The 14741-nt window shown below is 38.3% G+C and overlaps 1 protein-coding gene across 3 annotated transcripts in view; it reads left to right on the top strand.

Moving 5' to 3' along the window:
- ttc28 (tetratricopeptide repeat domain 28) overlaps positions 1–14741 on the top strand; it is a 166523-nt gene that overhangs the window by 30049 nt on the left and 121733 nt on the right. The window contains exon 1 of one of the 3 annotated variants that reach the window (XM_082540932.1): positions 5641–5812. The exons of the other annotated variants lie outside the window; for them this stretch is intronic. Within the exon in view, the coding sequence (XP_082397058.1) occupies positions 5786–5812 (27 nt within the window). The 5' untranslated portion in view covers positions 5641–5785. Of the gene's footprint in view, positions 1–5640; positions 5813–14741 lie in introns of those variants that run through there. 3 annotated transcript variants of the gene reach the window in all.

Genomic DNA, 14741 nt, shown 5'->3' with positions numbered 1-14741 from the left:
GTTTAGTAAAAAAAAAAAGTAAGATGGTAACTTCGAAAATATCCACCTCCAGGCTTCACAAATGGAACCTTAAAAGAACGTGACATATGTGACATAACATTGGTAGTATTACTGTATTACATACAGTCTGTAGTATTTTGAATGCCGCATTAACTTTTAAAAACATCTAAATTGATTTTATAATGGAAGTTTGCCAACTAAGTAGTATTTCTGGCACCTCAGGAACAGGTAAAGCACAGCACATTTTTGTCTTTGGTCAATTTATTCTAAGCTAAACTAACTATCACTTGATTGCAGCTGTATATAGTACTGCGCAAAAGTGTCAAGCCACCCCTCATTTCTTCTTTTCCAAAGACCCAGAAATTCTTGTCATTTTTAAAGTGGTCTTCAAAAATAGCTCAAGATCACTCGCATAGTACAATGCAGTAAAACAAACCTAGATAGAAAAAACTAACACAGTAGAAAACTATCAGTCATGGACTGGCCTCCCCAGCAACAGGATCATTGTTGAATATTATTAAACCAATGATCATCTTGAGAGAGAACAGAACCAAAGGCAACCAGCATCCAAAAAGAGTTTTGGAATGTCCTTCAAGAGGCCTGGAGAACTATTCCTCCAGACTACTTAAAAAAATTAAAAGAGAGTGCAGACCGTGCTGAAGGATAAAGCTGGCCATACCAAATAATGACTTTCAACCTCATTAGGATGCACAAACTCTGTTTTTGCTTCGTATACTGTATTTCTATGTATGTGTACACATTTCAATCAATTACTGCACCCATTTTCATTTTCCTCACAAAATAAAAAGACACATCACTGCATTAATCATGCAAAGATCAGACATTTCTTGCCTAACTCTCAGGAAGAAAATATATACAGCGGGGAAAATAAGTATTTGACACATCAGCATTTTTATCAGTAAGGGGATTTCCAAGTGGACCATTGACACAACATTTCCACCAGATGTTGCCATCAAGCCAAATATTGACGTCATACAAACAAATCAGAACATATAAGTATACAAGTTAAACCATAATAAATAAAGTGAAATGACACAGGGAATAAGTATTGAATACATGGAGATAACAAGGGGCAAAATGACATAGAAAGCCAGGAGATCACCTGAAATCTGTCAGTATTGATAGAGAAATCCTGTCCCCTATCAGTACTAATTGATATCAGCTGCTTTAGTCCTAATTGATGGCCTATAAAGGCTCCTCATTACCCAGAAGGCACACAGGAAAGACTTCATGATGGGTAAAAGCAAAGAACTCTCTCAAGATCTTCGTAATCTTATCGTTGAAAAGCATTTTGATGGGAATGGTTATAGGTGCATTTCCAGAATGCTGAATGTTCCTGTGAGCACTGTGGGGGCCATTATCCGGAAATGGAAAGTGCATCAGTTCACCATAAACCTGCCACGATCAGGTGCTCCACGCAAGATCCCTGTCCGAGGAGTCCAAAGAATAATCAGGAGGGTTCTCCAAGAGCCAAGAACCACTCGGACAGAACTTCAGGAAGACCTTGCATCAGCAGGTACTGTTGTTTCAAAGAAAACTATAAGCAATGCACTGAACCGCCATGGCATCCATGCACGCTCACCACGCAAGACTCCATTGCTGAACAAAAAGCATGTCAAGGCTCGGTTAAAATTTGCGCAACAGCATTTGGAGAAGCCTGTGGATTATTGGACGACTATAGTATGGTCAGATGAAAGCAAAATTGAACTTTTTGGCAGTCATTCTACACACCATGTTTGGAGAAGAAATGGCACTGCTCACCACCCCAAGAACACCATACCAACAGTCAAGTTTGGGGGTGGAAGCATCATGGTTTGGGGCTGCTTTTCAGCAAGGGGTACTGGCAGACTTCATATTATTGAAGGCAGGATGAATGGAGAGATGTACCGGGACATTCTGGATAAAAATCTGCTGCCATCTACCAGGAAGCTAAAAATGAAAAGAGGGTGGACATTTCAGCAAGACAATGATCCCAAACACAAGGCCAAGGAAACAATGAAGTGGTTTCAAAGAAAGAAAATCAAGTTGCTTGAATGGCCCAGTCAATCACCTGACCTAAATCCCATAGAAAATCTATGGAGAGAACTGAAGATTAAAGTTCATAAAAGAGGCCCAAGGAACCTTCAAGATTTAAAGACCGTCTGTGTGGAAGAATGGGCCAGAATCACTCCTGAGCAATGCAGACGACTGGTCTATCCATACAAGAGGCGTCTAGAAGCTGTAATCACCAACAAAGGCTTTTCTACAAAGTATTGAATAAAGTGTGTTCAATACTTATTCCCTGTGTCATTTCACTTTATTTATTATGGTTTAACTTGTATACTTATATGTTCTGATTTGATTGTATGACTTCAATATTTGGCTTGATGGCAACATCTGGTGGAAATGTTGTGTCAATAGTCCACTTGGAAATCCCCTTACTGATAAAAATGCTGATGTGTCAAATACTTATTTTCCCCGCTGTATGTATGCTATATTACCAGAAATGCTAAAAATAAAGCTTTCCTTTAATGTGTGAGCTACCTAAACAGTATGACAGACATTCGAAGAGGCCATAAAAGCACTAGTAGTAGTAGCTCTATTAAATAGCAACAGAAAAGCTGGTATGTCAGGAGCACTTGTATAGTTTAAAGCTTGGTTTCTTTAATAGATAAGAAGGTTTTCAGTATTATATAAGAGTCAGTTTGTCTTTGATGTTCACATCATCACAGCAGGAGTCCTTCTTCCCCCTCAAGGGTTTTACCTCAAACAGGGCACCAAAGAGCAAATTCATACCAGGACATGTCACTGACATAGTTATTGCCTTTTTCATATTGACTGTTGTTTTTGTTTTATACTGTAACAAACAAACTGTAACTATTTTTTAATACATATTTGCATAACTTACCTACTTTGATGAGGTTCTGACTTCTCTTTTGTGTGTGAGTTAGAGCTCGGTGTTGCATGGACATGTGCATTGCTAATGTGGTTATGCCAATATGTCTTCTGGAAGACCATGTGTTTGCCTCTATAAGTCCTTTTTCTGTGAGCAGAATGCAGATGACAGTCATGTTGTTTGACAAGGAAAGGGGATGAAGGCGTATAATGAAATAAAGTATTGTTTCCAGCCTCTTGCCTCGTTCAATCTTCAGTGTCTTTAATAAAATACACATGCACACACAGACACACACACAAACACAGAAACTTGTCAGAGCTTATATCAGTCACCAGTCTCATTTTCAAGTCCTTGAATTAGAATATAAAGTAATGTAATATTTTCTCCAACCTAGCCCTTAGGTATGAATGTCAAATATCAGATGGTGGTTAAGACTTTTAAGGAGAGGGCCAGAGCCAGTTGATTTTTTTAACCAAAGTTAGTTGAAAACACTTTTAAAAAGTGGAACAATTTTTAAAAGATTCAGTCAAAATGAGCTCAAAGAGATGAATACACAAGAGTGACTCAAAAAGCTTCACAGATGCAAAACACAAAAAAATTCAAAACATTAGAAAAATGACTCAAAACTACTGCTGTTAATGAGAGCAAATTATGACCAAATTGACTCAAAGTGACCGTCACTGCTGACTTAATACTATCAGAAAGGTGACTCATAACCACCTCAAATATACAAAAACTCTACAAGCTCTAACTGGAATTGACCAAAAAAATCACAAGCCACAAGAAGATGCAAACCCCCCCTGTAGAGGTTTCAAAATGAAATATTGCTCAAAAGCACACCAAAGTGATGTTGCAAAGCCACAAAGAGATGCAAAAAACCATTTCAAAGGTGACTCTAAATTACCTCAAATAGGCAGACATTACCACAAAAATGGCTCCAAACCACCTCAAAGAAAAAGCAATGGTGCTTGGAGCCACAGCTTGACTTTTAATATTTGACCTTAGACAGTATAAAAGATAGATGTAGCTTTTGTGTCTGTAAAGTAAAGTGACTGTGGAAGTTAGTATGCCTTTTAATTTGCACATGTTCAAAATTCAGATCATTCTTCTTTAAGCTGCTCCCTTTACAGGTTACCACCCTATCTCTATCATCCTCTTCTTTTGCACCAACCATGTCCTCACTACATTCATAGCTAGCTACATCCATAGAAGCTATGGCTTCTCAGCTATGTCCACCTATTATTGTTACTACAGTGCTACACGTCATCCTTGTTCTTTAAAAATGGTACCAGTACACCATGGTACCAGAAGAATCCTATCACTCTCTGGGGTAGTGTTAAACAGTCTGTTTCAAAAGTCCTCTCCCCTCTCTCCGACACATCTCCATACCTCCATATGTATGTGTTTATCTGGAAAAACTGCATTTTCACTCTTTATCCTTTTCATAGCTTCCCTCACTTCCTCCTTAGTAATCCTCTACTTTTCCTGATTCACTTACTTCCCTCTGTTTATCCTACTCTCTCATTTTCTGTATTCATCACCTCCTGAAAATACTCCTTTCATGGTAAATGGACTTTTCTACTCTAACAGAGCATTCGAAGTACAACTCACTCTCCAATGGACACACTCGTTTTTATACTTACCTGCTTTCTATTTAACATTCACACACATTTGTACACCTATGAATGCATAACAAAGCAACTTAAGGCTAGGTATCTTGCTCAAGGATACTGGGTATCCAGTCAGGGATCGAACCACCAACCTTCCAATTAGTTAATGAGCTGCTCTCCCTACTGAGTTACAGCTAGAGCAAACCACATTTCAGCTTCTCATCTCCTCTGTTCACTGGTTAGCACATTTCCATTTCTCTCCTTAATCACCCTAACTTGCTGACGTCCTTTCCAGCTTCATATCTCTCTGACTAGCCCCTCAATACAAGTACTTTTCTTCTTCTTTACTCCATCTATATATACATATCCCATTTTTTTTCTTTGCTAGCCTTTTTGTACTTTCCATTCAGATGATATACCAAACACCCCCTTGGCACAGGTATGTTATTCATTCTGCTGGGTATTTTGACCTACTGAAGGTTTGGTGTTACTCATATGGAAGCGAGAGAACAAAACTCTTTCAGCTTATAAATTGAGAAGAAAATATAACCACTAAACAGGCAGCACACTTGCCTTAAAAAACAAGCAAAAAAACCGATTTGTTTCTGTGAACTAACAGACATTGCAAAGTTTAATATGTAACAAGGAATTTATTTTAACTTATAGTTACCATTATTTTCACAATATATTAACAGATGTTTAGTTCAGTATGTGTTTTTCCCCTAAATGCAAAGTGGCTGCTTGAGACACAAATAAAAGATCCGTCAATTCGAACCTTCCTATATTTACTGAATGAATGCTTCACTGTGCAATTCTGAATGTAGGCTTTTGTAATCATATGCTTGTTAAGTGAAAACGCATCAGTTTCTTTTAAATGAAATCGTACGTAATACAGTGGTTACCGTGTGTGTGTGTGTGTGTGTGTGTGTGTGTGAGAGAGAGAGAGAGAGAGAGAGAGAGAGAGAGAGAGAGAGGCGGGATTGGATTACCCTCTCGGCTCTTTCGGTTCTTGGCTCAGTTGCGTTCTCGAAGCTGGAGCTGCTAGAGCGCACAGATGATGCTGTGTACGATGACAGGACACACTGCACCAGGTGTTACCCCGTGGTTTCCAGTAACATTATAAAAGGGATTATAAGTACCTCACTTCTGCATCCGTCGCGTCTGCGCTTCTCCATCCGGCGGGTCCGGTGCGAGCCGGCGGAGTCAGTCTTTTAACGCGCGTTTTTGAGATGCCACATCGGCTGCTGTGACACTTGCTGCGCGTATCTGTCTTACAAATATGATGAAATGGCAGCCCAGGAAGAAGGTGAGTAAACTGTGGCTTGTAAGTTGACTCTACTCCAAAAGTTGTAGCGGAATGTGGCGGATGACTGACTGGCACTGACTTTGGGATCAACGGGACTATTTAAACACCGAGAAAGAAAACGCAGGCACGGACACTTTATTAAGGATAATCCATTAATAGCCCGCATTTCAGAGAGGCGCTGCAGCAATGTGTCTGTGTAGGATTATTGGAGGATTATGCACAAGATGAAAAAATTCCAGAAAGCTGAATGAAGTCCCAGTAAGCTTACCATCCACTACCAGAAACACTACGATTCTCTTTAGTAAAACCATACAAAACGGGCTCATAGTGGACAGCTGCAGAAGTACACGAGGCATATATATTTCTTACTTTTACTTAAATAGAAAAAAATACCATTAAGTCAGCGTAGACATCATGCACAAGTAAATATCCACGCATTTTGTCTTGCACTTTGCATTCATCCTCTGCTTGAGAAAACTACTATGTATGACTGACGTAAAAACAAACAAACACCTCTTGCTTGTTGCCTCTAACTCTATTCCAGCCAAATGATTGGTGTCATTGTTATTAACCTTTCTTATTATTCATGTTATTCCATATATGAAATTCTGTCAAATATATATTGACCACATCTTACACACCACATCTCTATGGAAGAACAGTTATGTTGCAATAATTATCTTAATTGTTTTATACAAAGCAATTGTCATTCAAAACATACCTTCTAAGGTACTACTCTTGTGTCCTTGAAAGGGGATACATATTTATACTTTTGTGGCATTTATATGGCACTTTTCTAATCTTGCTGACCACTTACAGCTTTTTCTGTCTTGAATTCACATTGACGGACATCTTACAGTCACCACGTAACTAACCATGGCCTCTGTTACCCATGTCCCTTAAATATACCAAGCATGAGAAGAAGGAAAGTCCAAGGAACATTTAACCAGTGCTCTGAGGTGATGGCACTAACATTAGTGCTACCATCAGCACATCACTGCTGCCAGTATACAAGGCAAATACAGAATGAAATTTATGAGAATATGTGACCTTTTACCTTTAAAACATTAAACATTGTCACCTGGAGATCAGCCCATTAGTTCTGCACGGTACATCAAGGGTACTGGCATTTACCTTCTCTGTTTTTGAGCGTGCAGGATGAAACCTAATCACTATGGCAATCACCCAACTTACTTACAGTAGGCTCGCCAGAGGGTGATTTTTATACATCTTTGGTTGTTTTATATTTATTTTATATTTGTTCCAACAACTATGGAATGTATTGGCACTGTATTTGGCATATTCATGTTTAAGAAGATGAGGTCTAATAACTTTAATGGTCTTCTAATTTCTACACTATAAAAGCAAACTCGTTTTAGTGGCATAATACTTTTTGCCTTTATTGGATTGTCAGTGAAGTCAGACAGGGAGAAAGAGAGAGGGGAAGACACGCCACAAAGGACCACAGGTAGGACTCAAATCTGGGCTCCTGATCTCTGGCCATTCAGCATGTGGTTGCCTGCTCATCTACTGGTGTGCATAACTAGTATCATCATTGGCTTTTCTACTTGAAATGCATATTAAGTGTGGCAAATTATTTTAAAATGAACATTATTTAGGTTGCTCATTTTAATATCAGCAAAACAGTGCACCAAGTTTTTTCTTGTGGATTGTAGTAAAACAGAGCTACCAGATTATGGAAATCCTCAGAATATTTAAGTGCTACCTTTAATTATTAGTTTTTGGATAAAATAAGCAACCCCTATGGAAAAAAATGTTTAAGATAAGGCAGCTGCTGATATTTTAAAACCTCAATCTACTGAGTGGGTAGTGTGAACTGGCAAGGGATTCGATGCCTCACCAAATTTGTTTTTGGCTCAGAGATCACAGGGAGCGGCAGTTCTTCTGGAGAGAGTGTTAGCCCTGATCTCGAGGTGGTTGATCCAGCTATAAAGACTAGAGAACTCCCTGTGGGAATAAAGGCCAGACAGTCAGCTGTTAGGCTACGTTCACACTGCACGCGAAAGCGCATCAAATCCGCCTTTTTTGATCCTATGCAACCCATATTCGATTATGGTAAGACAGTGTGAACAGCACAAATCCAATATTTTCAAATCCGATCTGTGTCACTTTCGTATGTGGTACTGAATCCGATATATATCTGATGTTTTAGAAAGCAACTGCTGTTTGAATGGTCATGATGAGAGGAGACAAGGAACCAGAGAGTTATTCTGTATAATTCAGTGTATCCACTTGTTGTATGTGGTTTTTTAAATTGTATTTCCAAGACTATTTTTAAAATCTTCGTCACCATCTGTGTTTTAGAGTCAAAGTCCACTGTTGTGATTAAAAAGTGAATCGCTGGTAATGTTAAAAAAAATAAAAAATACACATGTATATTTAAATCAGGGAAGGAGTTTACATACTGCTTGGTAAAGGAAGCAAGGAAAACAACATGTTCTTGCTCTAATGAGCTTGTCTAATATCTTCTTTTTAATTAAATCAGTTTAAGTTTGTGAGTCAAAGGTGGGCTAATCAAAATCACACTGATTCACATGGAGATTGTTTAAGTGGATAATTTTATTCAATAAAAAATAATGTATTTGCTAATTAGCAAGCTTGTTATAATAAGATTATTAGCTCAGCTGCTTATGGAACAATGAGTTTTGACAGTTTGTCAAAAGAAAATGTAACCCTGATTTCAAAGAAGCTGAGTATGTGTAAAATGGAACAGAATTCAATGACTTGCAAATATCAAAAACTTATATTTTATTCACAACTGAACAAAGAAAACATATCAAATGTTTAAAGTGAGGAATTTTAGTATTTCATGAATATTAGCTCACAAAAAGTTGGGATGGGGCAGCCGGAAGAGTAAGTGGCACTAAAAAGAAACAACTGAAGGAGAATTTTGTAACTAATTAGGTTATTGATGAAGTGCATCTATGAGAGGCAGAGTTTCGAAAGTGGTTCAATCTGCAAAAAAACAGAAAGAAATTGTGGAACAATTTCAGGATAATGTTTCTCAAAGCACAACTGTAAATACTTTGAATATCTCATTATCTAGACTACATACTATCAGTAAAAGATTCAGACAGCTTGGAGAAATCTCCGTGCACAAGGGACAAGGCCGAAATTCAATATTGGATGACTGTGATGTTTGGGCCCTGAGGCGGCCATGTATAAAATGCAGGCATTCTGGCATGGGCACAGGAACACCTCTAGAAATCATTGTCTGCAAACACAGTTCGCCAACCCATCCACAACTGCAGGTAAAACCTCTGTCATGTAAAGAAGATGCCATATGTGAACATGATCCAGAAATCCTACTCTCTTCTCTGGGCCAGAGCTAATTTAAAATAGACTGGCAAGTGGAAAACTATTTTGTAGTCAGAAAAATGTAAATTTGAAATTGTTTATGGAAAATATGGACACCACTTCCTCCACACTAAAGAGGAGAGGGATCACACAGCTTGTTATCAGTGCTCAGTTCAAAAGGTGAGGCATTTCATATTTGAGCAAGACAATGCTAAAACCACACACTGCATGGCTTTGTAGTAGAAGAGTCCTGGGGCTGAACTGGTGTGCCTGTAGACCAGTGCGTCAAAACAGCTAATCTACTGATAAGCAATCGACAAAATATTGTGTATCATGAAATAAAAAATTCCCCCAAATGGGACATACCGCCTAACCCATATCCAAAAAGAGTGGAACTATAACAGTAAGGAGTCATATCTATAGATTAGTCATAGATTTTAAAGATATTTCCATCATGGGCAGAGGACGCTGTTTTCATTTTATGAATTTTATGTCACAGAATGGCTGTTTTTTTGAAAACTGTACTTTTAACTAGTGTCAACTTTGAACAAGAGTTGCATGGTTTGCTCTGTGGTAGTTCCATGCTGACCTGACATCTTGCTGTGGTTCCCATCTTGACCTCTGTAAGATGCCAAGTCGACCACTTGTAGTGCATGCTGGCACTGTTCTAGTTTTACTGTACAGCTGTATTCTTCATTTGATGGTCCTTAAAATGCTTTACTTGTTTCAAGGATGAGTATTAAGGGTTACAATAAAACAGTAGTTGTTGTGATTAGGTGCTTTTATTTTGAAGAGACAAATGTTCTTATTTCTCAGAAAAAAGGTATAGTGAATTAGGGCAGTCACTGTGAGATGAGCTGCAGTGTAATAAATTGGATCAGACTGGTGTTTAATGATGTAATATGCCATAAAATCAATATTCCCTTTCTGCTCAACACCACGTACCACAAATTAGAGCCAACTCATGAGCACAAACATGCAGACATATGCAAAAGCACACGCTTTTGCAAATTCCTTTTAATGCACAGTTTGCTTGTGCAAGCTTGGACTTCTGGGTCATCTTATCTAAGAAAAGGAATTAAAATTAAGCTGGAAAGAAAGAAAGGGAAAAGCAAAATGGAGTTCAAAACAGAAAAATAAAATGTAGGCGATACAAAATTATGCAAAATCAGTAGCCAAGTTGAATCTGGACTGAAATCTGTCACTGCTGGAATCATGTGGGAAGAGGGGGAATTAAAAGGGGGATGAAGGAGGCAAAGGAAGAATAATGAATAATAATGATTTCAGCTGGATCTATTCATATATCTGTCTTTAGGTTTGTTTTTGAATATTCTCTGAAATATGCAATTACTTGGCCTCAATTGTCATATACTCTGGAGTTTTACTTTAACGAGCAGGTGTATACACCACATACATACATTCACATTTGTCCTCATTAGTGTCTGATTTATGACCATTTACTGTATCCCTCCTTGACCTATATATTTTGAATCCACTGTGAATGTTTCATAATAGATGCTTAAAGCACAGCTATGTCAGAAACAGAATACTTTATTAATCAACAAAGGAATCATTTATTATCTAAATAATTTTTTTTTTTAAAGTTCACAGAGACTTATTACCTACTCTGGAGTTCCCCTCTGCTCTTCAAGCTGCTTGTTTTTGTTTTTTGCAGAATGCATTAACTGTTTTGATCAATTCTTGCCACTTTATTTCCAGCAGATATTATATGACATTTTATTTATATAGCGCTAAATCACAACAGCAGTCACCTCAAGGTGTTTTAAATTAAAGACTCTACAATAATACTGAGAAAACTTCAACAATCAGACAACCCCCTATGAGCAAGCACTTTGCGACAGGTAAGAAGAAACTCCTTTTTAAAAGGAAGAAACCCTGGAAGGAAACAGTCTCAGGTAGGGGATTAAGAATAACTAGTCATTAAATGCAACATTTTAAGCCCACTTTTAGCGTGGCTGTCTGTCTCCTGAATGCAAGCTGGTTTCACAGAAGGGCCGGAAAGATGAAGGAAGACATACTAAATGCTCAATACTAATAGCAAAGTGCCAATGTTAGAAGCAAGCTGGAGAACGTAGTGGCACATTAAGAAGCTAACAAGGCAATGTTTTTTGGCTTCAGGATCTGGTTTTGAACAAATTAAAAGGAGAGAGAATTTTGAACTTTAGTTTGTAAATTTGACACATTCGTAATTTCATTAATGCTTGTAATGCTTGATTATGTTCATGACTATTCATAACTTTATTACTAAGCCTAGCCAAGTGTTTATTAAGAGGGTTTTTGTTTCAGTGGCTTCAAGATGTCTCTGCTTTTAGCAGATAATGTTGTTGTAAAAATACCTAGAGTTTTAGACTTTGTTAAACCAAAATGACTTTATTGTGCTATGCTAGTGCTTTTGCAATTACCCCTGAGGTAATACCCCCAAGCGATACCCAGGGTATTGTCATCACCCCACCGGGCTGGCAGGCGGACAGTGGTTGTGGACACATGTTGTGAATGCGATAACTCAAGAACTAGGTGATATAGGATACTGAAATTCATACAATTGATGCATCTACTGAAAATCTTGGATGAGTTGTCAGTGACGCAAATCTCAGTGACCTTGACCTGAATCCAAAATAAGAGCCAAAAGCCATTGCCACTTTTTCCAAATCTTTGTTTTTGTGGTTTTCAGGATGGCATGTCCTCTTTGAAAACGTGCTGTGGACAGGAAATGTTCTTTCTAATGAAATGAACTAATTGTGCTGATTGTCATGAAATTGGGTCAGTTGTGTTCATGTACCAAAACAACTAACTTTTTGCAAGAATTTCATGTTTCTCTATGAGACTAACCTGGAAGTGAATATATCTTTCAAACTGATCGGGCCTAGCCAGTGGTATTAGACCTACACAAAAGTCTTGAATGAGAGTTGAAAGATTGGAATTCATGGGAACAGTTAGAGATGTCCCAGAGTAAGGAACTTCAGAGTAAAAAGCATTCTGAAATAAACATAACTAATGGACTGTACTAAGAATTAAGTGCATCACAATAAAATACACTGTAGATTCAATGTTTTACCCAGTACCATATGTGACTTGTGATTTATACCTGTGTATTTAGAGTAGTCAGAGGTGTATTAAATATTAGTGTCAGTTTAGTTCAATCAATCAATCAATCAAGGTTCTTTATTTGTCACATGCATAGTTATACAAGTATAACACACAGTGAAATGTAGCCTGACACACTCCTCGACATGTGCAAAAATTGGGGGGGTGGAGGTGGGGGGCTAGTTTATTTGCCAGTCAGCATAACTAAGTGAAACAATGAATGCAGGTTAATTTCAGGAGCTCTACCGTAGGCTGACATACATGTTTTATTTTTTGGAATATAAAATGAGTGGTTTCTCTGTCTTGCTTTATCTCTCTCTCAATCTCTCTGAGACACTGCTATTTACGCAACAGGAGTTCATAAAACATTTCAAATTCTACTCTGCTTGGTCAGACTGGCAGGACTCTGGGTGTGATGTGTTTACTTAGAATGCTGCTAAGCTGCTTAAAGCTACTCTCCTGCCTCTGATTTAACACTTAGGCCTCAGTCTTTGTATAAGGGCTCACTCAGACTCTCCCAGACATACCCTTTGATAATGTCCACCAAATAATCACCACTGCAAGGCTACTGAATCTACATAGAGTGCCATTTTCTTCTGCGGAGCCTAATGATGAAAGCCCAGAGGAAACAGTTGTACAAAGGATAGCAGAGCAGTAGTTTTTGTTTTGTTTTGGGGTTTGTTTGTTTTTTACAGCTTCTTATTTTATATGCAAAATATAGTTGTGTTACAACTCACCTTTTCTCCTCTGTCAAACCAGTGTCCACAAAGTTCAGATCAGGAATCTTCCTCTTACAAGTGTTCGCAGCTGCACATTTTGACTGTGGACTGTTACCTACTATTTTTTAAGTTGTACAACTGAACTAAAACATCTGTGACTAATCATTCTTTGTGACTAAGCGACAGTCCATGGTTTCACTTTCTCTCCCTCTAATCCATATGCACTCTGGTACTGAAAGCTGGCTTTTAGTACCCTAAAAATAGTAAGTCGAGTTTGGTACTCAACCGTAGTATGTAAGAGCAATGAAAACTTTTAAAGATGGCCCAAATTGTCCTGAAATAAACAATGCGTTAATATGCCAGTCTAAACAGTGATCCTGCATAGAAAGGGGGTGAAAACCACCTGATATGCTTTGTTTCTTTAATTCAGTTTTATTCTATATAGCGCCAAATCACAGCTGCAATAGCCTTAGTTTCTATGTTTCAATCTAGAGTGTTTGAGAGGATGGAGGAGACATGACTATTATTTTCAAAAAGGTTTGTCCTTCTGATCATTTAAACAAGTGCATGAGGAGTGATTTGGTCCTTAACTGCTATTATTCACAGCTTGCCAGAGATATTTAATGTTCGCTTGAATCTTCACTCAGTCTTAATGGATGCATGTACAGCGTGTAACTAAATTGTTAAATTTTGGGTTGAACAGAGTTACATTTAAAATGTCCTTGTGTCTGCTGCTTACGCTTCCTCCTTTGAGTGATAGAAGCAGAAAATGGTGATGCATAAAGGAATTCCCTCAGTGCTGAGCAAAGCTTGACTTCCTCTCTCTCTGCTTCCCTCAGAGATGCAGTGCATCTCCAGGCTGAGAGGACAACATTTCTCCAGGAGCTTGTCATGTTGATAGAGCTGCTCGCCTCCAATATCCTCAGGACATTTTTTTTTTCCACTGTCTTCCCCCTCTTGATTTATCTGTTCGTTTATTTCACGCCTATCACCATGTCTGTTCTCAGAGATACTGTCTTTTACTGATCCCTAATCCATCCCAAGGATAATGTTATTCCCTGTCTTTCTCTCCCACACCACTCTCCCCATTTCAGCTGCTCCTCCCTTTACTGCTCTCCAGAGTGAAGGAGCAAGGATAAAGCAGTTTTTCTTTCACATAAGCAGAATATGGACAAGAGGAGGACCAACTCTATCACCACTATTCTTGTTTCTCCCGTGTTGCGTTTTCCCTCCTTTTGTTTGTAACCCCATTTAAAAGAGTGTTGTCATGACACGCCACCACACAGTCACTGTATAGGTCTTTTGCTGTACTTTACACTTACTGAACCAGAACAGCTGTGCAGTAACATCAGCCTGGTCTCACTTCATCTACCTGTAATGACTCACTTTATCTGTGAATGTGTTTAAAATGTGTGTCAACTGGGCTATTTCTTTTTTCTGAAATCTCTTCAAGTGTGCTAAAGTGGTTATGCTTCCTTTCACTAACAGAAAAACACTTATTCATGGCTCTTAGAGTTTTATGTGCCACAGTTCAGCCTGCCTCAAGTAGAGATTATTTTTTATTTTCAAAAAGTGTTGTAGTTGCTTGTGATTTTCCCTCTCTTTTCCTTCTGGTGCAAGCTCACAAATTGCCATATCCTCAGTGTGTGTGCCACAGGGAAAAAAGAGTCTCTCTTTACCTTTGTTTTACTCTTGGCAGAGCAAGCCTTGTGTCCCTAAAGGACAGACGCTTCTATATGCTCTCATATGTGTGCGTAGACAGTCTGTGCACTTTTGTTCATTATAGC

Source organism: Aulonocara stuartgranti (assembly GCF_965226115.1).
Source record: "Aulonocara stuartgranti genome assembly, chromosome: 7".
NCBI classification, from domain to species: Eukaryota; Metazoa; Chordata; class Actinopteri; order Cichliformes; family Cichlidae; genus Aulonocara; species Aulonocara stuartgranti.
This window is presented reverse-complemented; position numbering and strand designations above follow the sequence as displayed.